The following is a 24,035-nucleotide window of genomic DNA, read 5'->3' on the forward strand; positions in this document are numbered from 1 at the left end:
CCCAGGGCGGGACCTTCAGCCTCGACCTGCTGCATCCTGCACCCTGTGGGAATGATGAAGCCAGAGCTGCCTTTTGATGAGGTGGGTTTCGAAGCCTCCAGAAACCACCCCACATCTCTTATTATCTCCCCAAAGATGGGCTACTGCCACAGGAAATTCAACCATTAGAAAAGCATTTGTTTGAGTAAAACCCTGGGCCCAAATGAAGAAGCCCCCGGAAGGCATCCTGCGGAGAAAGGTCCTCAGCTAGACAGCTCAGTGTGACACCGACAACAGGGGGGTGAGGGGGGTGTAGGAGTGAGAGGGTCCGGGATCCAGGCCCTTATGGGACATGAGTGGCCCTCCACCTGGGCCCCACAATACAGAAGGGCCCTGAGATGGTGCTGAAGCTGGGGGTGGGGGCGAGGCATTTTTTTTTTATCATTGTGGTAAAATACACATAACATAAAAGTTACCATTTCAACCATTTTTTAAGTGCGCGATTGAGTGGCTTTTAGTACTTTCACAAGGTTGTGCCCCTGTCACCACTGTCTGGTTCCAGGACACTCCCATCACCCCAGAAGGAAACCTGTACTCGTCAGGCAGTCACTCCTCCCTTCTCCCTTCCCCCAGCCCCTGGCAACCCTCAGTCTGCTCTCTGGACCACATCTCATTTGCCTGGGGCTCCTCTAAGTCGTGTTCCTTCTTCCCCTTCTCAGAGCACAGCTCAGAGGCCCCCTGGATTTGGGAACCTCCAGAGCCATCAGGGCCATGGGCAGGATGGCCATGTACAGTTGTGTAGGTTGTAGACTGCACAGCTCTTTGCAGGGCTCCTGGTCATTGGGTGGCTTTGATTTAGCAGAGGCTGATTCTGGGGGAGCCTGACCCAGAGGGCTGCACAGCCAGGCTCTGCCCACTTTGACCCCCAGCCAGGCCCTCTAAGTCCAGTCAATTCCATACATGCTTTGGGCTTTGGGACTCCACCAGGCACTGTATGTGGGGTCAGCATCCAAAGGTGAAAGGTGAGTAAAAGGCTATCTGAGCCCTAGGAGCCCTCAGTGAGGAGGAAAGGGGGCGAGAGCAAGGGTAGGGGTGCGGTGGGGCTGGGGGGAGTCAGCATGGGGCTTGGGAGGGGGCTGGGTAGCAGAGTGGTGAGTGGAGGGTGTGGAGTCAGGACAGCCTGGTGTGAGTTCTGGCCCTGCCACCTTCCAGTGTATGTGGTCACAGTGGCCCCTCCTTTCAAAGGGGGGAAATATGGAGATTATTCAGCCTTAAAAAGGAAGGACATTCTGACACCCGCTACCACATGGATGAAGCTGGAAGACATGACGCTGAGCGACAGAACCAGTCACAAAGGGACAAATACCGTACGATTCCACTTGCAAGAGGCCCTTCGAGTCGGCAGATTCACAGAGACAGAAAGAAGAAGGCTGGGTGCCCAGGGCGGGCGGGCGGGCGGGTGGGAGGACAGGGGGTTAATGTTTAACGGACGTGGAGCTGCAGTTTTGCAAGAAGAGAAAGTGGAGAAGGATGGTGGGGCCGGTGCACAACAGCGTGAAGGTTATTAACGCCACGGAGCTGTGCACTCGGAAATGGTTAAACTGGTGAGTTTTATGTTATGTATATCTTACCACAATAATACAAAAAATCACACTGAAGAGTCCAAAAAAAGTTAAAATAGGGGCCGGCGTGGTGGCATAGTGGTTAAATGTGCAGTTCTTCCGCGGCCTGGGGTTTGCTGGTTCGGATCCCAGTGCAGACATGGCACCGCTTGGCAAACGCCATGCTGTGGTAGGCGTCCCACATATAAAGTAGAGGAAGATGGGCACGGATGTTAGCTCAGGGCCAGTCTTCCTCAGCAAAAAGAGGAGGATTGGCAGCAGTTAGCTCAGGGCTAATCTTACCCCCCCAAAAAAAAAATTAAAATAGGGGAAAAGCTAGCACTAGCTTGGAGGGAGGGACCGACTCCCGTGGGACTTAGCGGGGGGGGGGGAGGTGGGGTGGGGTGGCATCTGAGATGGTGCAGATCGGGAGAGTGATAACTCTGCTCTGTTGAGACAATTCGCACACCATACAATACACCCATTGACAGTGTACGAGTCAGTGATTTTTCATATATTCGCAGAGCGGCACAACCCTGGCCATCACCAACTTCAGCACATTTTCATCGCCCCAAAAGGAAACTCTGCAGCCATTGGCAGTCACTCCCCACTTCCCCCCTGTGCCCGGCTTTCTGTCTCCGACAGATTCACTCATTCTGGACATTTCATATCATGCGCTTTCGTGTGGCCTTTGTGACTGGCTTCCTTCACTGAGCATCGTGCCTCCGAGGTTCATTCATGTTGTAGCAGGCGTCAGAGCTCCCTTCCTTTTTACGGCTGAACTGTTTTTACTCACAACGCTTCTGACACCAAATGTGTGGGCTTTTTTCCCACGCCAACAACCAATTCTCCAACTCTCCGGACCCCGACGGGGCGTCCGACAATTCACCTCGATTCTGACACTAACGACCTGGCGTCAGTGAAGACCCCACGAGGACAGAGTCACAGAGTCTGAGCCCAGATCTGCACCTGGGGCAGCATCAACCCACTGGCCTCAGGGGGACCACAGCGTGCCGCCCCACCTTTTGGGTAACTGCAGTGGTGGGGGTATCAGGGGTGGACTCGCCTGGGTGGACTCCCGGGGGACCGGGAGAGGAAGGGGGCAGAGGGTGGAAGGAGACACTGTCCCATCTTCACCCATGACCTTCCTCAGGCCCCAAGTCATCTTGATGGCAGCCCAAAGTCTCCCTGTGGGGCAGGGAAGAAGGAACCCCCATATGCTCATTTCCTACGACTGTTGCAACAAATTACCACCCACCTAATGGCTTAAAAAACAAATTTATTCTCTTACCATTCTGGAGGCCGGAAATCCGAAATCAGTCTCTCCAGGCTAAAGTCAGCGTGTCAGGTGCAGCTCCTCCTGGAACCTCTGAAGGGAGGACCCGGGTCCCGGCCTTGTCCGCTTCTGGAGCCCACCTGCATTCCTTGGCTTGTGGCCTCTCCTCGTCCTCAAATCCCGTCACTGCCATCTCTGCCTCCGAAGGTCATCGCAGGCCTTCTCCGCGTGTCTCTGTCTCAAATCTCCCTCTGCCCTTCCCTGATAAGGACGCCTGTCATTGGGTGCAGGGCCCACCCTAAATCCAGGATGATCTCATATCGAGATCCTTAATTACGTCTGTAAAGACCCTTTTTCCAAATAAGACCTCATTCCCAGGCTGCAGGGGATGAGGATCTGGACCTGTCTTTTTTGGGGGTCCGCCATCAGCTCACTGCAGGGCCCAGCTTGCAACTGCACCCTGGGTTGGTCTGCCTCTCCTGGTGCTCCCTCCGCAGCCCCACTCCTGGGCCCTGAGGTCACTTCCAAAAGCAATGTCCCTGCACCCCAGCTCTGGCTGCGGGGGGCCCAGGCCAGGATAGCTGCAGCCTCTCACTCCTCCTGGTTGGAAGGAGGACACATCCCCGTTGACTCTCAAGCAGATCAGATGTGACGTCGACCCCCCCATCCCCCAAAGTGGGGAACAGCGCAGGGGGAGCGGGGACAGGCAGAGGGAGCCGGTCAGAGATCCGGGAGAGATGCAGCAGGCTGGACCGCGGCGCGCCAACACTAAGAGCTCAGCTCGGGTGATGATCCTGCCCACCAAGCTGGGGTGAGACCCGGAGCCAGGCAGGTAGGGCGGTGGCCACGGGCACCAAGAGCCAAGCTCGGCCCCATCAACAGAGCAGACCCCAAGGGATCCCCCAGCTCAGTCCCTGAGGCCCCAGCTGCCCAACCACCGCCCCCGAGCTGCCCCTGCCTGGGGGAGAGGCCAGGGTCTCCCCGTCCACTTGTCCTCCATGCCTGGGCCCGGGCTGACTCTCTGCAGCCACCCAGCGTGACAGCCACCAGCCACAGGCAGCTATGTAAATTTAAATTAATGAAATGGATGTGAACGATCATATATTTATATAAATAATAATAAATAGAATATAAACACTAAAATTAAAAATTCAGTTGCACTAGCTACATTTCAAGCACCCCGTAGCTGTATGCGGCTCGTGCTTCCCATATATACAGAACTTCCATCACGGAAGTTCCGGCCGACAGGGCGGCTCTGGAGTGGGTCTGGACCTGCAGAGGCTGGGCCCAGTGGGGGCCGGGATGGACTGGGCGGGGCGGGGACCTCAGGGCTGCGAGGACGGTGTCGGTCTGTAGCTGACTGGTGTTGACTCATCAGTCCCGGAGGCCCGGGCCCGGCCAAGGGATTAAGCCTGAGCCGGTGACCAGAGAATGGCCTGGGAGGGCGGCCCGTGGGGGGTGGGCACCAGGTCGCGGGCAGGAATGCTTGACCTCAGCAGAGAGAGCACACAAAGGGCCTGGGCAGGGCCAGACGGAGCCGGCGTGCTTGAGGGAGGACAAGCCCACGTACTTCTGGGGCAGCTCTATTCTACATCGCAAATGGCAAGAATACGACACCGAGGGGTGGGCCACTTCTTTTTGTCACCCTCCAAGCCCTCATGAGGCCTGCAGACCCCCCAGCCTGACCCCTCTCCACCCTCGAAGACTGTGGTGGTTTCATCGTCTAACAGCCACTCCCCCACGGATGGGCACGTAGGTTAGTTCATTCCTTACAAATGTGGTTGTCCGCTCGGTTTTCTAGCCCTTTCCCTCCGCAGACTGGGAACACGCAGGCTGTTGCGTTAGCCGCTCTCTCCCCAGGTCTGGGCATACAGTAGGTGCTTCATAAGTGGATGAGCAAATGTGTGGGAGGCACTGTGGGGGCAAGAGGTCAAGATCCCCCCCGACCCCATGGCCAGGGAGCAGCTGATTCCCACGGCAGTGTCAGTGAGGTGCAGGAGGGTGGATGGTGAGGGAACTGGGGGTCGCTGTGAGCGAGGGTCTCCCCCTCCTTCCTCGCCAGGCCTCCCACCACCCTCGGCCAGGGGTCTGGCCACTTTCCTCACAGCGTCCCCAGGCCCCCAGTCTGTGACTTTGTCTGCCTGGGGTGCTCCATCACTGGGGACACGGGACAGGTGCCATCATCCACCCGCAGGTGACCTCAAACTCGTGTCGTCCCCCCCACCCCCACCCCGTCCTCTGTTGCGGGCTCCGTGAGGGCGGGAACCTCCGTCTGTTGTATCCGATCTCGTGTCCTGAGTGCCCAGAGCAGGGCTTGTCACAGATGGGGAGCTCAGGGCATGTTAGGTGAATGAATGAGTGGATGAATGAATGAGGCCCTTCTCTCCCATTGTGGTTCCGACTCAGGACCTCCCAGCCCGAGGTGGGTCCTCCTCTGGGGAACGTCCCTGCGACCACCTCCCATTCGTTCACTCATTCACTCAACCATGACATCATCTGTGCCAGGCCCCCTGCTGAAGGGTGGCAGAGGTGGGGACCAGGACGAGGGCTCGGAACGCAGGGTTTCAAGCCTGAGGCTCCTCCTGGTGGCCCTGAGCTGGCACGTAACGGCCTGGAGCATCAGCCTCCACTCTGAAAGAAGGGGAGCAGAGGGGGCCAGGGCGCCATCTTCGTTGTGGCGATGGTTTCACCCTGGGCTGCTTGTGTCCAACCCACCAGCTGGTCCCCTTTACGTACGTGCACTTTATCGTGTGTCCTCAGCACGGCTGGAAAACACGGTGCCCAGCACCAAGCCAAGCACTTAGCACAGGGCCTGGCCCACAGTAAACGCTCAACAAAAGCCATTTTTCATCATTATTCTGTGTCTTACTTCACTGAATCCTTTCAAGACACTATGGAGCAGCTGCCAGAGTATCCTTATTTTGCAGGCAGAGAAACTGAGGTTCAGAGAAGTGAAGACATTTCCCCAGGGTCACACAGCTAGGAAATGGAGGAGCTTGGATTTGACGTCTTAGCTCACTGGCTCTTCTCTGTTTTACAGATAGAGCAACTAAGTTTCAGAGAGGTGAAGCCACTTGCCTAAGGTCACACAGATGGGTTCATGGCAGAGCCAGGATTCAAACCCAGGTTGGCTTCAAGCTAAAACCTGATTTGATTTTGTGTTCTGCCCCTTGCGGCCTGACCTGTCCATCACTCAGGCCTCCAGGCTCAAGAGGAAATGGAGTCCTGACCTCCTGACCTGGGCCATCCCCGGGGGGCTGTCACACCCCGGACATGGGCCCCAGAAATGCAGCCCAGCCGGTCTGGGCAGCGTGAGCTCTGGCAGGGCCATGAGAGGCGGGCCAGGAGGAAGCAGGCTGGGGTGCTGCGGGCAGGACAGGGGTTTTGGGGTTGGGCTGGGCAGCCTGTCCTGCAGGGATCCAGGCCCGGAGGAACCTGTCAGGCCCCACCCAGCTCACTCTCTGCGCTGACAGAGTGACCTCCTCTCCAGGTGCGCGGCCCTCACAGCCTGGTCTGAGAGGCCCAGGGACGGACTGGAAACGAGGTGCCCAGAGCACATTGTGCTGGAAAGCAATCCAGGGTTCAGGATGAGGCCGGGATCTGCCAGAGGGGCTGATGGCGCAGGATGGCTGGGTCAGAGTGGACGCCAGCCTGTGGGGGACACAGGGTCCAAGGGGCTGAGGGTTAACCACTTAGTGGCTGGGTCCTGGGAGAAGGGCCAGAGTGGCCGGGGGCACCGAGAGCTCAGAGCAGGTTGGGAGCTGCTCCGATATCTTGACAACAGACACAGCTGTACAGGTACAACCTGCATCCCAAGAGGGCTGCAGGAGGGGCATCCGGGCAGCGGCTCCTGGCAGGCAGTGGGGAAGTGGCAAGGATGGGGCAACCTGGCAGGGGACCTGGGTGGGTGGGGCCAGGCACATTCTTGGGGGATGACTCAAGGCAGGCATCGTGCATGACTCACCCCAGACCCCCTCTGTTCCTGCCGCCAGGGCCCTGCCTCCCCTCTGGCCCTGGGGGAGCTGTGGGGAACTCACCAGGCCCCCAGCCCAGGACTGCGTGTGAGTCAGCCCATCTGGGCTGGAGGGCTAGCATGATTTTCCATCCCTTGCATTGTTCTGCAAGAAAAGTAAATACATGTTACAAAACACGGGGTGAAGCTGGGTCAGCCCCCTCCCATCCCCTTGGAGGGCAGGGAGGAGGAGAGCGTCCACGCCAGGCGCCCCACACACATCACAGCACACTGGTTCTTCTCCATTTTACAGAGAATGAAACTAAGGTTCAGAGAGGTTAAGCCACCTGCCCAAGGTCACACAGCTGGATGCATGGTAAAGCCAGCATTCAGACCCAGGTTGGCTCCAAGCTACAGCCTGTGGGCTCTTCCCAGGCGGGTGTAGACCAGGGCCCAAGTGGGTGCTGCATCTCTTTCTGTTGACAGCTGTGTCTCTCACGGTGGCCTGGGAACCACCTGCTTCAGCATCCCAGGGGGCAGGTGTATGTTAACAATCAGATTCCCGGGCCAACCATAATCTCAGAGGGGGTGCCGTGGAATCTCCCTCTTTAAATGCTTCCCAGGTGGGGGTGAGCCATATGGTTGGAGATGGGAGAATGGCTGTCCGCAGGAGGACGGGCTGGGCCCCGCCCCGGGAGGAGAAGCCTCTGCGGGAAGGAACAGGCCTCCGGTCCTGCACACCCCTCTCCCGGGCTGGGGGAATGCTGCCCTTCTTGTTTCAAACTGGTTCACAGAAACACCCCAGCGGGCACGCGCCTGCCAGTGCCCTTCCAGCTCCTGGGGAACAATGACAGCAAACAAGCAGGGTGTGGGCCACCCTTGGAACGTTGTGGCCTCCTGGGAGCTGCAGACTGGCCCAACGGCAGAGAGGGGACAGGGTTCAGGGGCCCAGGGTGGCCTGGTTGCCAGGGAAGCGGCTGGCCCTGCAGGTGCCGTCTCTGTGGGGTTAACCGTCAAGCAACCAGGACAGCACCCCCCCGCCGCCCACACCCCACGTCGGCGGAGCGGATGAGTCACTCGGCAAAGAGGGCTGCTTGGAACCAAACAAACCCCATCTGCCCAGAGGAGGATGCGTGGGGCCGGGACACGGCTCCCACCCCATCCGGCCTGCCCGCAGACGAGTGTCGTGCACACATGTGTCCACACGTGCAGGCACACACACAGCCGCGCCAGCCCGGAGCCCAGCTTTTAGAGAGTGGAAGGAGGAGAGATGGTGAGGCACAGCTCAAATTCCTCCCTAAACCTGCTAATTCTCCCCAAAGCTCCTGGGCTGGGCCCAGCTGAGTCAGCAGGAACCTGGCCCAGCTGCCCCGAGCCTGGGAGGGTGGAGGCGGGTGGGGGTCCCAGAGCTCGGGCGCCGGAGCAGGCTAACCCGGGAAACAGCCCAGCCGGGCACGGGCCTCTCGGGGCCTCAGGGCCCTTCCCTGGAAAATGAGACCAGAACAGTGTCTTCCATGAGCAGAGCGCCAGCCAGCTGCACCCAGTGAGGGTCCCAAGGAGAATGAATCGGCTGAGGGGAGTTGGGCACCTGCCACATTGCCTGGCACAGAGTCAGACATCAGTAAATGAGCAATGGCATTAATATGACCAATGTCACGGCTGTTACTCAGCGGCTGGGCTGCAAGCCTCACTTGGACATCTCTAGTCCCGTTCCCCACCCCAGAGCTGACCTTTGCCTCCCCAGGAGGTGCGGCAAAAGGAAATTTGGAAGTTGGGAGAAGTCCAGAGTTGTAACGCAGTGTGGAGTTCCTGTGATTGTTTGCACCCCACAGCCCCACAGGCATCGAGCCTTCGGCTACAGATATAACCGCCCGACCCCCGCATCTGTCGAGCCCCCACTGACTGCCAGGCGGCTTGCTAAGTGCTTGACACGCCGGATCTCACCCCACGAGGGGGATGATACGGTTGTGCCCATTTCACAGATGAGGAAAAACGAGGCTCAGAGAGGCAAAATGACTTGCCCATGTTCACACAGCTGGAAGGGACTGAGTGAGGATGCCAGCCCGCATCGCTCCAGGCTGCACCCCCTCCTCCCTGTCGTTGGAGCCCTGACAACGCCCTTCTTGCCGGACTTGTCCAGGTTGCCTCTGTAGTTGCGTCTTTACTCTTAGACTCCCAGCAACTTGAGGGCAGAGCGGCTTCTTTCCCTCAGCATGGGTTCTATTTTGCCCAAATTTCATATCTTCCATAATCTTTATCCACCAGTACCTCCCAGTCCAGTAAGAAAGTCCGACGAGGAAGGCTGTTATTCGCACGCAGTGGGGGATGCTGACGGAGGGGCATGAAGTCGGGGCGGCGCGGAGGAAGGGCAGGAGGAAGACTGGCAAGAGGGCACAGCAGACTCGTAAACGGGTTTTTAAATTGAGCAAAGCCATTGAACGGGCAATTCAAGCTCATATAAAATAAAATCCAAAAGAATATTTTTTGTCTTTTTTTTTTTTTTTTTTGGTGAGGAAGATTGTCGCTGAGCTAACATCTGTTGCCAATCTTCCTCCAATTTATGCAGGACGCTGCCACAGCCTGGCTTGACGAGCAGTGCTAGGTCTGTGCCCAGGATCTGAGCCTGTGAACCCTGGGCTGCCGAAGTAGAACACGCAAATTCAACCACTATGCCACCAGGCCAGCCCCCAAAAGAAATTTTAAAAAAATAAAAATAAAATCCAAACATTATAAAAGGGTGTACAATGGAAATTCAGATTTCTCTCTTGTCCCTCCTGAGAGGAGTCACAGCTAACAGTTGCTTGTGGATCCTTCCAGAAGTTTTCTGTGTCTATACACGCATTTATTCTTCCTCTCACCCTCAAACTTTGCTGCTGGCGCCTGACTCCACGCGTGTCTCAGGGGTATTCCCCATCCGCCTCTCCTTCTTTTCCATCTGCACCATCTCCCCAGCGTGGACTGCCCTGGGTCATATATTTTTTTTTGAGGAAGATTAGCTCTGAACTAACATCTGCTGCCAATCCTCCTCTTTTTGCTGAGGAAGACTGGCCCTGAGCTAACATCCATGCCCATCTTCCTCTACTTTATATGTGGGACACCTACCACAGCATGACGTGCCAAGCGGTGCCATGTCCACACCTGGGATCCGAACCGAACCCCGTGCGCCAAAGCAGAGCGTGCAGACATAACCGCTGCTGGCCCTGGGTTATTTAGCCACTCGCTCCCGCTGGCCATCAGAAGCCTTCCTCCCCAGCACCAACACACCTGCCTGGGAACACCCCCTCACACAGGCTCAGCCCCCAGGTGGGAGCCCCCTGCAGGGAACGGTACTGGGAGAGGAAGGAAAGGGTTTCCAGGCAGAGCTGCAGGGTGGGCACCAGCAAGGTCCCTCCCGAGCCCCCGGTCCATGGCCCACTTGGGGCTCTGGGAGGGGGTCCTCAGCCCTGTGCTGAGTCCAGGCTTCTGCAGGTCCAGGTGCCCCCCCACCTGTGTGCTGAGACCTTGCCTCCTCCCTGACACCTGCTCCCAATGTCAGCTGGCTGGAAGGCGAGTCCCTGGGTGCCCTCCAGCTCCCGTCCTAACTCAGACCTGGAGAGGGAAGTCGCTTCAGGACAGAGGCAATCTCTCCACCCCTGAGCTGCCCCGGAGGAGCTCCTGGCCTTCAGGAGAGCCCGAGAGAGGAACCAGGCAGAGCCAAGTTCGCAGGGCAAGGAGCGGGCTAGGTGTGGCCGGAAGATGTGTTCAGGGCCCCCCACCAAGTGCCTGGGCCGGGGGCTGCGGGCAGGATCCCTCGCTCCTGGCTTCTCACAGAGAGGCCGGGACCACCAGGAGGGCTTGCCAAAAGATGCCTGGGGCCCTCCCCATGCTCCCCAGTCCGGAGCTCGGGGGGCGGGGGAAGGGGTCAGGGCCCTGGAATCTGCATTCTCACAAGCTCCCCGGGGATCCAGATGCACATCTTCAGAGATGCGGTGCTTCTCAGGGGCCTTCATCGTTTTTAGGTTCCCAGACCCTTTTGAAAAGTTAATTTGAGGGTCATCAATTGATTTTTATTAGTAGTAGTATGTACCCCACTCCCCCTCCCACCCCCACCAAGAGGAAGGCCTTTTCTCATCAATGAGGCAGAACCAGGCACCAAGGCTGGGAGAGTGTCAATAAGAGTCTGTTGAATGAATGAATGAACGTACCCGTTGAAAGAGACAGACTCTCCCCCAGAAAATTCATGCGCGGACACACACATTTTGAAAGCAACCGCAGGTGGATTCACAGACCCCCCCAAGCCCACCCACCGATGCCCCGTTAAGAATAAGGTTCTCCTGGAGTCTCTGTAACCCTTTGAAACCACAGACCTCTCGTGGCAGGAAGAAGAGATGGCCTAAAGGGACTGGGTGTTCTCAGGAGAAGCCCTTGGGAATCAACTTCCCCGCCAAACTCCTCATTTTATAAATAAAAGCAGGTGGGGGACGCACTGGTCTGGGGCCCGGACGCCCAGCCCGGCGCTCCTGCAGACCTCGTTGCTCCCCATCAGAGCCCTAAGGGCCTGGTGGCCATAGCTTATCTCACCGCCTCCTGGCATCTACCCTGGAGACCTTGCACCCATCCTTCCCAGCAGGGCCCAGACCCCCCGGTGCCGAAACCTCCCAGCTGTGCCGGCCCCACTCAGGCTGGCCGCCAGACTGGCATAGAGTCTGTCCAGCTGCAGCCTCCTCCACTGGCACGCAGTGCAACCTGGCACACACTGGTCCGCGGTCGAACCCTGGCACACAGCGACAGTCGGAGTAACCCGGGCACATGCTGGCAGAATCGTGACTGTGGCTACTCTGAACCGGAATCGAGCAGCTTCTATGACCAGCCACGAAGTATGTCTATCATGCCAGGGCCAGGAGTTCTGAAAGTTTCCAAGGATTTTTGGTCAGCCTTAGACGGCATGATGATCGCGCCAGCAAAGCTTCCTGCACATTCGGCCCGGCGCTGTCCTAAGTGCTTTGTGTACATTATCGACAGGAATCTCCTCACAACCCTTTGGGAGGGGGGTGGTTGTTATTACTGTGTGACAAATCAAGAGACTGAGGCTGGGAGCGGTAAAAAGCCTCGAGCAGGAGTCCGCTGACCGTGGCGGCAGGATTTGAAGGCGCATCCAGAGCCCCCTTTTCTCAATTGCCCTCGACACTGCTATCACCAGGACACGGAGACCCCTGCGGTCTCTGCCACACCTGTCTGGGGCTCACCTGGGTGTCAGCCAACGAGAGGGGAGCGCTGAGCGTCCGGAGCAGCAGAGAGCCAACTGAGGGCCCTCAGCCAGGGGGCGCGCCAGGCCCGGGGGTGGGGGTGGGGGTGGGGGGCTGTGGGGCGGAGCGTGCACAGGAAAGCGGCCTGTGCGCCCCCACCGCCTGCCCAGACGCTGGAGTGCCCGGGCTGGGGGGATGGGCGGGATCCCGACAAGACCCGGCGTCCCCGCCCCCAGCCCAGGCCAGGCGCCCGGCTCGCTCTGGCCGAGCCACGGGCGCGCGCAGGACGCGCCTGGCAGCCCCGCCCGCGGGTGGCCCCTCCTCCGGGAAGGTAAGCGCCACCTTCTCGGGGAGCGGCCGGGAGAGCCCGGGGCCGGCGGGCGCCCCGCCCCACGCGAGTAGTGCCTGGGCGCCGCCGCCGCGCCGCACTCGGGGTCCCGCGCCGCCGCCGGTCCCGTGCGCCCGCCGCCTGCCTTCGGTGCGCGCCGGGCCCGCCCGCCGCCCAGTGCTCCCCACCCCCCGGCGCCGCGACCCGCGCACCCCGAACGCCACCATGAACTCGCTCTTCAGGAAGAGAAACAAAGGCAAATACAGCCCCAAGGTGCAGACCCGGAGGTGAGGAGGCACCCGCACGCCGCGCCCGGGACACCCGCGCGCTGTGGGGCGCCCTGGGCCGGGAAGCCCCGCCTCGGGCTTGGAGGAACGGTCGGGACTCGAGGGCTGCAGGGGGCCCAGAGAGCACGGCCCTGGGAGGCCCCCGGGGTGGAGAACGGAGCCAGGAGTGCGCCACGCGCGGGAACGCGGGGCCCGAGGGCCGCCCCTGAGCTGGAAAGCCCCGCCGGAGTGGGGATGGGCAGGGGGCGCTCGAGGAGAAAGACGCTATCTGGTACCCGAGAGTTCTAGAGCCCAGGGAGCTCTCACTTGTGCGCCTAGAGGGCGGGGAACTGAGCTGGAGGTACAAGGGACCTCCGTGTCCCAGGGTCGCTCCTGCGCCGGGGGTCCTCGTGGGCCGGGAAGCACCGCCGGGACGGGGAGTGGCGTGTCCCGAGGACCCTACACCCAGCGCAGGGTGGGGGGGGGGGGCCGGGGACCTAGGAAGCATCGTCTAGGGGCGCACCAGGGGCAGCGAAATGGAGCTTCTCCGAGAGCGCGCCGGCGCTCCTGGCGTCGGGGAGGCGAGAGGTGGGGGTGGCGCCACCTGCCGCGGCGCTTGCAGGCACCTGCCATCCTGCGCTTCAGAGCCTCGCCGACAACAACCGGCGGGTGCGGGATCCGGTCGGGGGCACAGGCTGAGGCACCCCGAGTTCCCCCCCAACCCCGCGCAGCGTCGGGTCCTCCTCCTCGCTGTGCGATTTCTCAGGGGCGTGGCTCCCCCCCCCCCCCCCCCCCCCGCAGTTCCCCCGCCCTGGCCCCGAAACCGGCAGCGCCTCTGAGCCGCGGGTTCCCAGGGTTCCTGGGAAGGGAATGACATGTCTCGATGTGTTTGCGTGGAGACAGCAGCCCACGTCTGTTTAGATAAATCTAATGTATTCGCTTAATAACCGGCTTAAGGGAGCCTCGTGGAGATGCTGAGATTTGGGGGGGGGGGGCGGTGGGACTTGGGCCCCCTGCCTCTTTCCCCCTCTAGGGAGAATGGGGTGGGGGCTCCTGGCTAGCAAGGGGCACTTGCCCAAGCCTCTCCCGACAAAGGGCTTCATTCAGGCCGGAGAACAGCGAACAGCCCAGCCCACTTGCCTGGGAGTAGCCACCCCAAGGTGCCCTCACCGGGAGCCCCCGCCTGCCCCGGAGCGGCTCCTCCGCCCCTCCCAGGCCGCAGAGGAAGGCGAGGGGAAGACTCTGGCTGAGGCTCCCACCCCGCCCCTGTGGTCCAGCCCAGGCGGACCTGTCCGACGGGTGGCAGAGGGAGTGTGGGCCCTGCATTTCTGTGACTTGCAGTTTTTTCCAAAAGTCCGCTGCCCTGTGGTCCCACCCCCGTCTCTCCTTTGGGCGTTTCTTCCCCTCCTGGGTCTCCCCCCAGCACAGCCTCCTGCAGTCTTTCACAACCCCAGAGATTGGGCGGGGCCCTGCATGCTGTTCCTCTGTGCCTGGGTCCAGCTGGCTCTCAAACCCAGCTGGGGTCCCGTCCAGTCCCGGAGCTGTTCTCTGGGGCATTGCACAACCGCATGCTCTGTGCCAGCTATAGAGAACTGTTCTGTTCTCTCCCCACCACACTGGGGCCCCTCCAGTCCTTCACACACGCACCCGCCCACACACCAGGAGATGGGCCAGGCCACGCCCTGCATCCAGTCCCCCAAGGCCAGGGCTTGGACCTAACAGGAGGTTGTAATGAACCCAGACAAACTGAGAGGGTCTTGGCCTTCCCCACAGAGGGTAGGAAGGAATGCTTCCCATCCTTTACGGCTGCGGGGACTCTCAGGGCCTGGGGTGGCGGGTACGTGGGGTCCTGCCCGTCTCTGCACTCCTGGCCCAAGGCAGCCACCCACTGCCTTTGCCTGAAGCCGTGGATCCCAGATCTCAGCTTAGAGGGCTCCTTCTCCAGGAAGCCTTCCTGAATCTCCCCAGGATGGAGTGAGAGATCCTTCCCATGCCCCCTCCCTCCCTCCGTGGCCTCGAGCACACACAGCCCTGCGTGGTCATGCCAGCCCAGTGCATCCCTGTGCCTTTCCCCTTGGTGGGGCCAAGGTTATAGACTGGATTGTGGGGTGGGGCACGACCTCTTGTCTCATTCTCTCAATAAGAATCTCTTGAGCGTTACCCAGTGCCTAGCCCTGTCCTGTGGCTCTAAGATGTGGTCACTGGTTGGGGGCACTGACCGCTAAGTGGCTTTTTTTTTTTTAGGAAGATAGACCTTGAGCTAACATCTGTGCCCATCTTCCTCTATTTTTTTAAATATGTGGGACGCCTACCACAGCATGGCTTGATAAGTGGTGTGTAGGTCCACGCCCGGGATCAGAACCGGCAAACCCTGGGCCACCAAAGCAGAACGTGCGAACTGAACCACTACGCCACCTGGCTGACCCCCCAAGTGACTCTTTCCCCTTGAGTTCTCTGGGGTCTCTCCATTGTCTGGGGGCGGGTGGGGTTGCCAGTGAGATTCAGCAGGGCGAGGTGGACAGGAGCTCCGGCCTGGGAGCAGAATGCCTCACTTCTGATGCTGGCCTTGCACATCTGCCGTGGGCAAGTCAGGGAACCACTCTGAGCCTCAGTTTCCTTGTCTGCAAGGAGGGATGGTGCGAATAAGTATCTCCTGCACGGGGTTGCTGGAGGAGCAAATGTGACAATGGAGAGAACGCCCCCAGTGCGTAGGAAGAGCCCAGACAAAGGGTCAGCACCACCGCCCCCACCGGAGGGACCCAGGAGCTGGAGTCGTGACCTTCACACCCAGGCAGTTGTGGGCTTTGGGCTGCCCAGGTGCCGAGTTTGTGACCATAGAGCCCCTCCCTGTTTGTCAGCCTTTTAGCAGCTGAAACAGGGGAGGGCCAGGAGAGGGTGTGAACCCCGCTGCTCCTGTCACCCTCGTTCCTAATGACAGGTGTGGGAGCTGGCGTTCACACCTGAGCTAATGACAGGGTCAGGCCTGATGGCACAGGTCACCCAGGACGGTGCCCAGCCCAGCCCAGCCCAGTGAGGAGGGTCGGGAGGGGACCTGCTCTCCCCCTCCTGCTCCAGGGCTGAGCGTGCAGCTCTGCCAGCCGCTGCTTCCCAGCTCTGCCACCTGGGGAGAGCTGCCTGGGCTCTCTGAGCCTAGAATGGGCATAAACATGGTACCTGCCTGGCGATATTGCTGGCACGAGGATTAAATGAAATAATGCAGGGAAAGGGTTGAGAATTATGGGAGGCCTCAGTCCACGGCAGCCGTGATGTCTATAACTATTGAATGGATGCAGATAAAGCACCTACTGTGTGCCTGGGATTGAACTGGATGCTGATGGGCAGGCGGTGCACTGCACAACTCCAGGAGTGCCATTCCCGGGGGTAGGAGTGGGAGTGGAGGAGACATTGACAGTCTCCCTGCACTTGAGGGAGCTATGCTTCATTACGATTATGGTTACGGGACTGTCTGGGGAGGGGTAGGGGCAGTCGGACATGGAGCTGGACAGATGAGGTCTCCAGCCTGACGGCTCCGGTGCTCCCTGACTGGTCTGAAGTGAGAGCTGTCAGGATTAAGGTGGAGACATCAGGGAGGACTTCCCGGGGGAGGTGTCTGACCTGTCATGGGGAGGAGTAAAGTGGTTAAAATCCGGCTCTGGAGTTAGGCTGAATTCTGCCTCTGTTTGATTTGGGCAAAGACATTTGGCCTCCCTGGGCCTCACCTTCCCCCACGTGAAGTGGGGCTCCTCTCACCCCTCCACCTGGACTTGGGTCCCCCTGAGCACCCAGCAGCCTGGCCTCACCTTCCGACCTCACCTGGGCAGGGTCCCGAAAGAATGGTCTGGTCCTAATGGGGGGCCCCTGCATGGGAGGCAGGGCCCAAGGCTTTGGAGGCTGGGGTGCCGAGCCTCTGAGTGGGTAAGAGCAGAGTTTGATGTCATCCAGGTATGAGCTCAAGCCCCAGCTCTGCCTCTCCTGAGCTGTGTGACCTTCAGCAGTTCACTTCACATCTCTGAGTCTTGATTTCCTTCTCTGTGAAATGAGAGTGGGGATAGCAGCCCCCGGCTGAGGCCACTGGGTGGCTGGAGTGAGGGAACGTGCGTGAGGGGCCGGGCCTCAGTCTGAGGTGAGGCTCGGTGCATCCCAGCAGCCAGTGGTCACTCTGCTAAGAAGGGTCAGGACAGTCTGAGCCCAGAGCTGACCTGGCAGCTGGCCTCCTCCAGCTGTGCAGGCTGTAGCCCATGGGGGATTGACTCTTCCATTCACCCCAACATTCACATGGCCCCCTGCCCCCAGCAGACACATGGCGACGCCCATGTACTTGTTGATCACTGACAGCTGGAAAGCCGGAAAGATTTGGGGGAGGGTCCGGTCAGCCATGCCCACCTCCAACTGTGTGGGTGACATGGACTGGAGTGATCCCCCCAGCCATTCCCAAGCACCTGCCATGTGCCCGGCATGGCCATGGACATTACGGCATCTCATTTGGACACTGTGCCCGTGAGGCTGGTGGTGGTGTCCTGTTTCACAGAGGGTGACACTGAGGTCAAGAATCAAGGCACTCACCGTGGGCTCCCAGCTCACATGGCCACTGCTGGGGGCCCAGGGCCCCCTGGGGAGGGAAACCAGGTCTCCCCTCCCACACCTGGGGCTGGTGGCAGCTGTCTCCAGGGGCTGCCGTGGGCCAGATGGCGGAGTCGCTGGCTTTTGTATTCCCTGACTCCACCTGTCTTCTCTCTGGCTTGGCCCTCACTTGCCCAGTTCTTCTCCTGGCAGAGGGAGCAAGCCCTGATCAATTAGATTGAGAGAAGAACCGAGCAGAACCTTGAAGAATGGCCACGGATGGGGGCCTTTGCAGGGGCGGGCACCTGGGAACAGGGAGTTTTGGGGGAGAGGTTTAGCTCGATTCATACCATTTAGGCAACACCCCAAGGAGGGCAGGGGCATCAGAAGGGCCCTGGGGGCTTGGGGGAAGCTCCTTTATCAAGGGAGGAGGACCCAGGATCCCCAGCTCCTCTCTGCCCAACGCAGGGCTGTGCGGGGCGTTGCCAGTACCACCTGCCACCTTCCCAGCCTGCCTGCCCTGGCCTGTCTTGGGAGCAGGAAGAGGGAAACGGCCTCTGGTCTTTGTTCTCTCCGCTTTTGGTGGGTCTTCTGTGTCACAGCCTCCTGAGCCTGGGGAGGGAGGTCCCTGGTTCCCCTTCCTGCTTCCAGGTGGGACAGAGCTGTTGGCAGGGCCCAGCCTGGCCCTTTCTCCCACTTCTCCCTGCCTCCAGAGTGAGCATCCCAGGCCGGGCCACCAACATCCTTTCCACACTGCCTCCAGCTTCTTGGCCTTTGCCCACGCTGTTCCCCCTCACTGGAATGCTCTTCCCACCCCTCTTTGCTCACTGTTCTTCCTTGGTTGGTCTCTGTTCCTCAGGGACGCCCCCCCCCCAACCCCTTGTCACTCTTATCTCAGCGGCCATTTGACTCTGCGAGGTGGCCAGGTGGGGATGAACGTCTGTCTCCCTCAGAGACGGGCTGTGCAGCACAGGTGCTAAGGGAAGAAATGAATGGGTGAGGGGAGCACGGAGGACTGCTAAGATCCTCCCCCTCCTTAAACATCTCAGGGACCGCACACAGGTGCGTACACACCCCTCACCCCCCACCTAGAAGGGGTGGGTGGGAGGGTGGCGGTTCTGTCTAGTAGAAAGGAATGCGAGGGCCTGAGCAGAGCAAGCGGAGCCCCTGACCCTGGCCCCACCCAGTCCCCTTCTGTGTGCTCAGTAAACAGGCGGCAACAATGCAGGATGGGAGGTACCAAGAGTGGAGGCAAAGGGGCCCTCATCCAGCCAGGTGGGCTTTGGGAGGAGGGGGCATCTAAGCAGCCCTGTAGACCACCAGAAGATGGTGGATGGAGAGAGCGCCTGAGGGGGTGAGACGCAGTCCCCAGGCATAAACCTGAATTGTGCGTAAACCTGAATTGTGTTGCATGAACACAGCCAGTTGATGAAGGATACAGAGTATCGTGTACATTTAGGAGAGCAGCCATACAAAGCAGTTCCCTAGAAGGTTTCTGGATGCAGATGAGGATGTGTGCTCAAAGTATCCAACAGGCTTGGGAAGAAAGCAGCAGCTACAAAATTCCAGCTGCCCCAGGGGAGGGGGCTGAAGGGATGCTGAGTGATAACATTGTATCTCTTTTTAAACAGTCTGAAGCAAATAGGGAACGTCAGCTGAGTCTCTGGTCGGATTCTTTTCCACACTCTTCTGCATGTTTGCGCTAGGTCATGAGTTTCAGGTTTTTTAAAGGGAGGGCTGGGATGGACAAGGAGAGCTGGCGGTGGGAACACCATGGGCGAGAGCCGGGAGTCTTGCGTCCTGGAGTGCAGGCAGTGGGGAGAGAAAGGGGCTCTGGGGAGGAAGAGGAGGCGGCCTCAGGAGGCGAAGGGGCCCGAGGCCTGGGGGGCAAGAATGGAGGTCAGGTAGGATGGTTCTGGACGGGGAGTCAGATGGAAAGTCTCAGGAAGCGGGGGGACAGGCTGGAAATGTGTGGACATCCTGGGTTGTCCTAGCTGAAGGTCGTCCTAGCTTTGTTATATTGGCTTCCTTAGATAACAGCACCTTCAACTCGCTCTTCCAGGTGAGGCTCAGAATGTCAGTCACCTTTCCAAGGACTCTCAGCACCTCTAACCCGGGCATCTGAGCTGGGAGCAGGCGAGTGGCTGGCGGGGTGTCCTGGCTGCCCACCCGGCCCATCCTTTCCCGGGCAGAGGGGTTCGTCGCGTCTTGTCGGGTGAACATTCCCTAGGATGCTTGTGAGCTGGCGGCTGTGGTCGCGAGGCTGCAAGAAAACAGCCCTGTGCAGAGCTCTCTGCCGCCCCAGCTGCATCGCTCGGGTCTCCAACTCATACCTTTTGGGGTTTTCACTTCTCCATCCTGGATGTGGGGACCTTTGGGTTCCAGTTGGATGTTGAGGAAGGATTCTGAGTTTGTGCCACTAAGAATAGAGAGGGCTCTGGTCCTGCTGCTCCGGATAATGAGCTTGACTCTTCCCGATTATAAAATGGGCAGCCAAACCCCCATGCTCCTGGGCATGAGGCTGAGGCCCACAGGCAGGGATGGAGGCCATGGCGGGGGGAGAGTAGAAGGAGGGGGGTTTGGGAGCCACAGACCCACCTTCCAGGCCCAGCTGTACCACTTGTCAGCTGTGCCACCAGCCACATTCCTGCCCCTCTCTGGCCTTCATAAAGGCAGGGGCTTTGCATGCTGTGTGGTCACTCTGGTACCCCCCAGACCAGTGCCTAGCACATCGTAGGTGCTCAGTAAGCACTGTGGAAGGTCTGCTTTGAATCTGCAAATGAGAGGCATGCAGGATGTGGAGAGGACTGGAGACTGTGTGTAAAGCATCAGGCACATAGTAGGTGCTTAATAAACAGGTCTTGAACCCAGAATGACATCCTAACACCCTGGGGCACCGAGATTGACTTGAGCCCTGTTTAAACCTTGCACAGATCTTCAAGACACACCCTGGTGTTACCGAAGCAGCTTGAACTTCTGTGTGTGTCTGTAATGAGCCCAAAAGCACATGCCTGACATGGGCCCAGAGGTGGTGGCCTTCCCTGGGCGGAAACAGATGAGGCCACGAAACGGAGCTGTTGTTGCTACACCAGCAATCCTCTCAGTTTATTGTTGACTTCCCCACGATTAATAGCTGGGTGTGGAGGAATTTACTAATGACCATGGAAGTTTCTAGAAGGAAAGAGTGTCAGTCAATTGACCCATCAATCCGGTATTCATTGGGTGCTTCCTGTGTACAGCTTTCTCACAAGACTTCCTTCCTGTAGAAATCTGGGGGTTCTCCCTCAGTCTGCTCCCCCCTAGCCCTGGGCACACTGCTGTGGTTCATTTCCTCGTTCCCAGCTCTGGCTGCACGTTACAATCACCTGAGGAGCTTTAAAAGGGATGCCCTCGCCCCGTCCGAGGGCAATTAAGTCGGAGTCTCTGTGGCAGGGCCCAGACTTCAGCCTTTCAATGTGCAGCCAGGGGTGCAAACCACGTATTTACACTGATCGCCTCGCTCCGTCTTGGCCTAGAGTTACGTCTTGGCCTCGCTTTCCCTCTTCCCTGGCAGCTGCCTGGTATGTCACACTCCATTCCTTTATTTTCAACCCTCCTATATCATTTTGTGTCAGGTGTCTGTCTTATAAAATGGCCTAGAGTTGGCTTTTGTTTTGTTTTTGTATTCTCATCTGGGAGTCCGTCTCTTTGAGCAGGCGAGTTTAACTCATTTGTGTTTATCATAATGTCTGCTGCATTTGGACCGACTCCCGCCATATTATTGTGTATTTCCTATTTGTCATGCTTTCTCTTGGTTTCCTTTTTGCTCTCTTTCTGCATTTTATTGGACTGAGCTATATTTTCACAATTAAATTAGGATATAAGGCCTGCATGGGACAGAGCAGATGAAAATACCCTGACCCAGGCAATCTGAATCTCTGTCATTATGGTCATTGGGGTGCTTTCCTAATCCTACCTATTAGGCTATAAACTTTTGCACAATAAGGACTTATCTTCTGGGGGGGGGGGGGGCCTTTCTGTAGTTCTTAATTCCAGGCCTTGCGTAGGCTTGGGGCTCAATAAATAGGTATTGAAGAATTGCACAGACTTTCTATTGCACGTCGACAACGCCTATCTCTGGGGGCTTGGTAATGGAGGAGGGGCTGTCCCCAGGGCCTGAAAGAGGGGCAGAGAGATGACAGGGAGTTGGGGGCTGGGGGTGGAAATTTATCCAGCAATTATTGGCTATCTAGAAGTACTGACTATCTAGAAAACCAGCTGGGGTGGCAGCAGTCACAAGCATAGACACTAACCCGGTGGCCCGAGCAAGTCTCCCCTCCTCCCCAGCGGCAATCTGTGCATCTGCAGCAGGAGTGATAATAGCACTGACCTCGACCGGTCGTTATGAGGATCAAAGCATGAACACGTGTCCCATACCGGGGTACAGTGTGGCCCAGGGAGGGGTTCCCTCCAGCTGGTTCCTCCCCCGTGAAAGGCTTTTTGGCAGAGGGACAGGCTGGGAGCCCCCCGTGGTGGCATCTTAGGAGAATGACTCAGCCTGAGTTTCCACCACTGATTGTTACCCAACCACTGAAATTAATTGTTCCGACGAAGATGCCAGCGAGATGTAAACTGCTGTGCCTCCCACAGGTGGTGAGCACCTTGCTGCTTCATCTTGTCTCCCCGATGCCTCCCTGTCACTTTGTGGATTGGTGTGAATGTCCCTTTTGTTCTGCATAGATGGCTCTGGCGCCTAGCAGCTTGGGTTCAAATCCTAGCACCACCACTTCCCAGCTGTGTGATCTTGGCCAGGTTTCTTAACCCCTCTGAGCCTCAGTTATCTTCATCTGGAAAATGGGGAGATAGGAATTGCTGACGTGCCATAAAACATCTGCTCAACCCAACACCTGTTTATGGAGCCCCCAGCCTATGTGAGGCTGGAGATAAGGGCTACAGAAGAGCCCCCAGGAGAGGAGTGAGTCCTTATTGTTCAAAAGTTTATAGCCTAATGGGCATAAAGTGCCCTGGGGCACACCTGGTGGTGCAGCAGTTAAGTGCGCATGCTATGCTTTGGTGGCCCAGGGTTCGCCAGTTCGGATCCAGGGTGTGGACATGGCACCACTTGGCAAGCCATGCTGTGGTAGGCGTCCCACATATAAAGTAGAGGAAGATGGGCACGGATGTTAGCTCAGGGCCAGTCTTCCTCAGCAAAAAGAGGAGGATTGGCAGTAGTTAGCTCAGGGCTAATCTTCCTCAAAAAAAAAAAAGAAAAGAAAAGAAAAGAAAAAGAAAAAGTGCCTGGTGACTATAAGGGTGCCTTTCTCCTAGGGCTTTGAGATTTAAACGGCTGATGCATGAGTGGCTAAGCGGGCGATAGGCCCCTGGTTCAGTTGTTCATATTCACCCATCATTTCCTGAGTCCCTCCTAGGGGTGCCTTTGTGTCAGGGATGGGACAGATGTCCCAGAGTGACGAGCCTTTGCCTGTCAGCCAGGCAGTGGTTAAAGAAGGTGGAGGCCAGGGCTGCCCGGCACCCGAGGTCAGCCTCCCACCATGCCTGGAGGTCCCCAGGGAGCCGAGCAGACCCTGGAGGCAGGCAGGACACAGAAGAGGAGGACAGAGGCCAGCAGGAGGCCAGGCCCCTTCTCTGGGTTCTGGGAGGGGCGAGGCTGGTTTCGGGAAAGGTGTGCGCTCCTTGCATTCCAGACATTCTGAGGCTGACACCGCCCGCCCCCCTGTGTGCACCCATTGAGACAGAATTAACCCTCACAGGGAGGACCCGTAGTCCCTATCAAGGGCCAGAACATGGGCACTGACTCAGGCCTGGAGAGCAAGTCGCCCTGGCCAGGGAGGGAGGGCTGTCCTCCCCAGACACGCCCTGTGCTCACCAGTTCCCGTCTCTACTCAGAAGGAGAGGGCAAGTGGGGCTGTGACGGACGGGGGACAGATCAGTTCTGGGCAGGCAGGGACGGTGGGGCCAGAGACTTAGGGTGGGGGTGGGGCTCTCTGTGGTCTCTGGGGTGAGCTCTGTTCCCCTGCATGGCAGATCAGGAAAGAGGCTGTTCGCCTGGCCTGAACGGAGGGACAGCTCGGGAACAAGCCCAGTGTCGCCAGCTCTGTCCTTTGGCCTGTGGGCAAGGGTCCTACAGTTCTGGGGGTCCGGGAAGGGTGTCTGGCTGTGGTCTGCGTGTCCTGGTGCTCCACGCCCAGGCACCATGCTTGGTTGGGTACAGCTGGGAGCCCTAGATTATTTTGATGTCAGGCAGCCAGGGACCCGTAGACGAGACCTGGCCTTGGGGCGGGTGTCTGGCCTGCCTGTGTGGGTCTGGTGGCAGAGTGGCGGGGAGCAAAGGGAATGATCACTTATTAAGTGTCCCTAGGCACCAGGCTCTGAGCAAAGAGATGCTCTGAGCATCTGTCAGCTGCGTTAGGGCAGAGCTGCTGGGCTGCAGCCACTGTGGGCTTAGAGCAAAGTGGTCCAGAGGCCACAGCATCACCTAGAACTGGGCTGTCCTGTTTGGTAACCACTGGCCCACGTGAGATCTGAGAGTTTTTGTGTGAGAGCAAATGAGAGATGAGCTGCCGGTGAAATCTGCAGGATGAAAAAAGGGATGTAAGCTCTCTCCTGAGGAGTGCTGTTCCATCGGGTGCCTGTCAAAATAATATCGTAGATACAGTAGGTTTGATAAAGCATCATATAAAAATTAAGTTCGCCTGTTCTCTTTCGACTCCTTTCACGTGGCTACTAGAAAAATTTAAACTGTAGACGTGCCTTGCAGCCGGCTGCTGTCGGATGGCAGTGGCCTTGAACGTGAAGGCATCTGGGGGCACCGGCGAGCTGGAGGCCACAGAATGGCGAGACCAGGTTGC

The 24,035-nt window shown here is 58.4% G+C and overlaps 1 protein-coding gene across 1 annotated transcript in view; it reads left to right on the top strand.

The window, feature by feature from the left end:
• The first annotated feature begins 12,408 nt into the window (after window positions 1–12,408).
• The window catches only part of PPL (periplakin), a 43,458-nt gene continuing 31,831 nt past the window's right edge, over window positions 12,409–24,035 (top strand). The window contains exon 1 of the mRNA XM_044747722.2: window positions 12,409–12,648. Within this exon, the coding sequence (XP_044603657.2) occupies window positions 12,587–12,648 (62 nt within the window). The 5' untranslated portion in view covers window positions 12,409–12,586. The remainder of the gene's footprint in view (window positions 12,649–24,035) is intronic.

This window comes from Equus asinus, chromosome 14 (assembly GCF_041296235.1).
Source record: "Equus asinus isolate D_3611 breed Donkey chromosome 14, EquAss-T2T_v2, whole genome shotgun sequence".
NCBI lineage: Eukaryota > Metazoa > Chordata > Mammalia > Perissodactyla > Equidae > Equus > Equus asinus.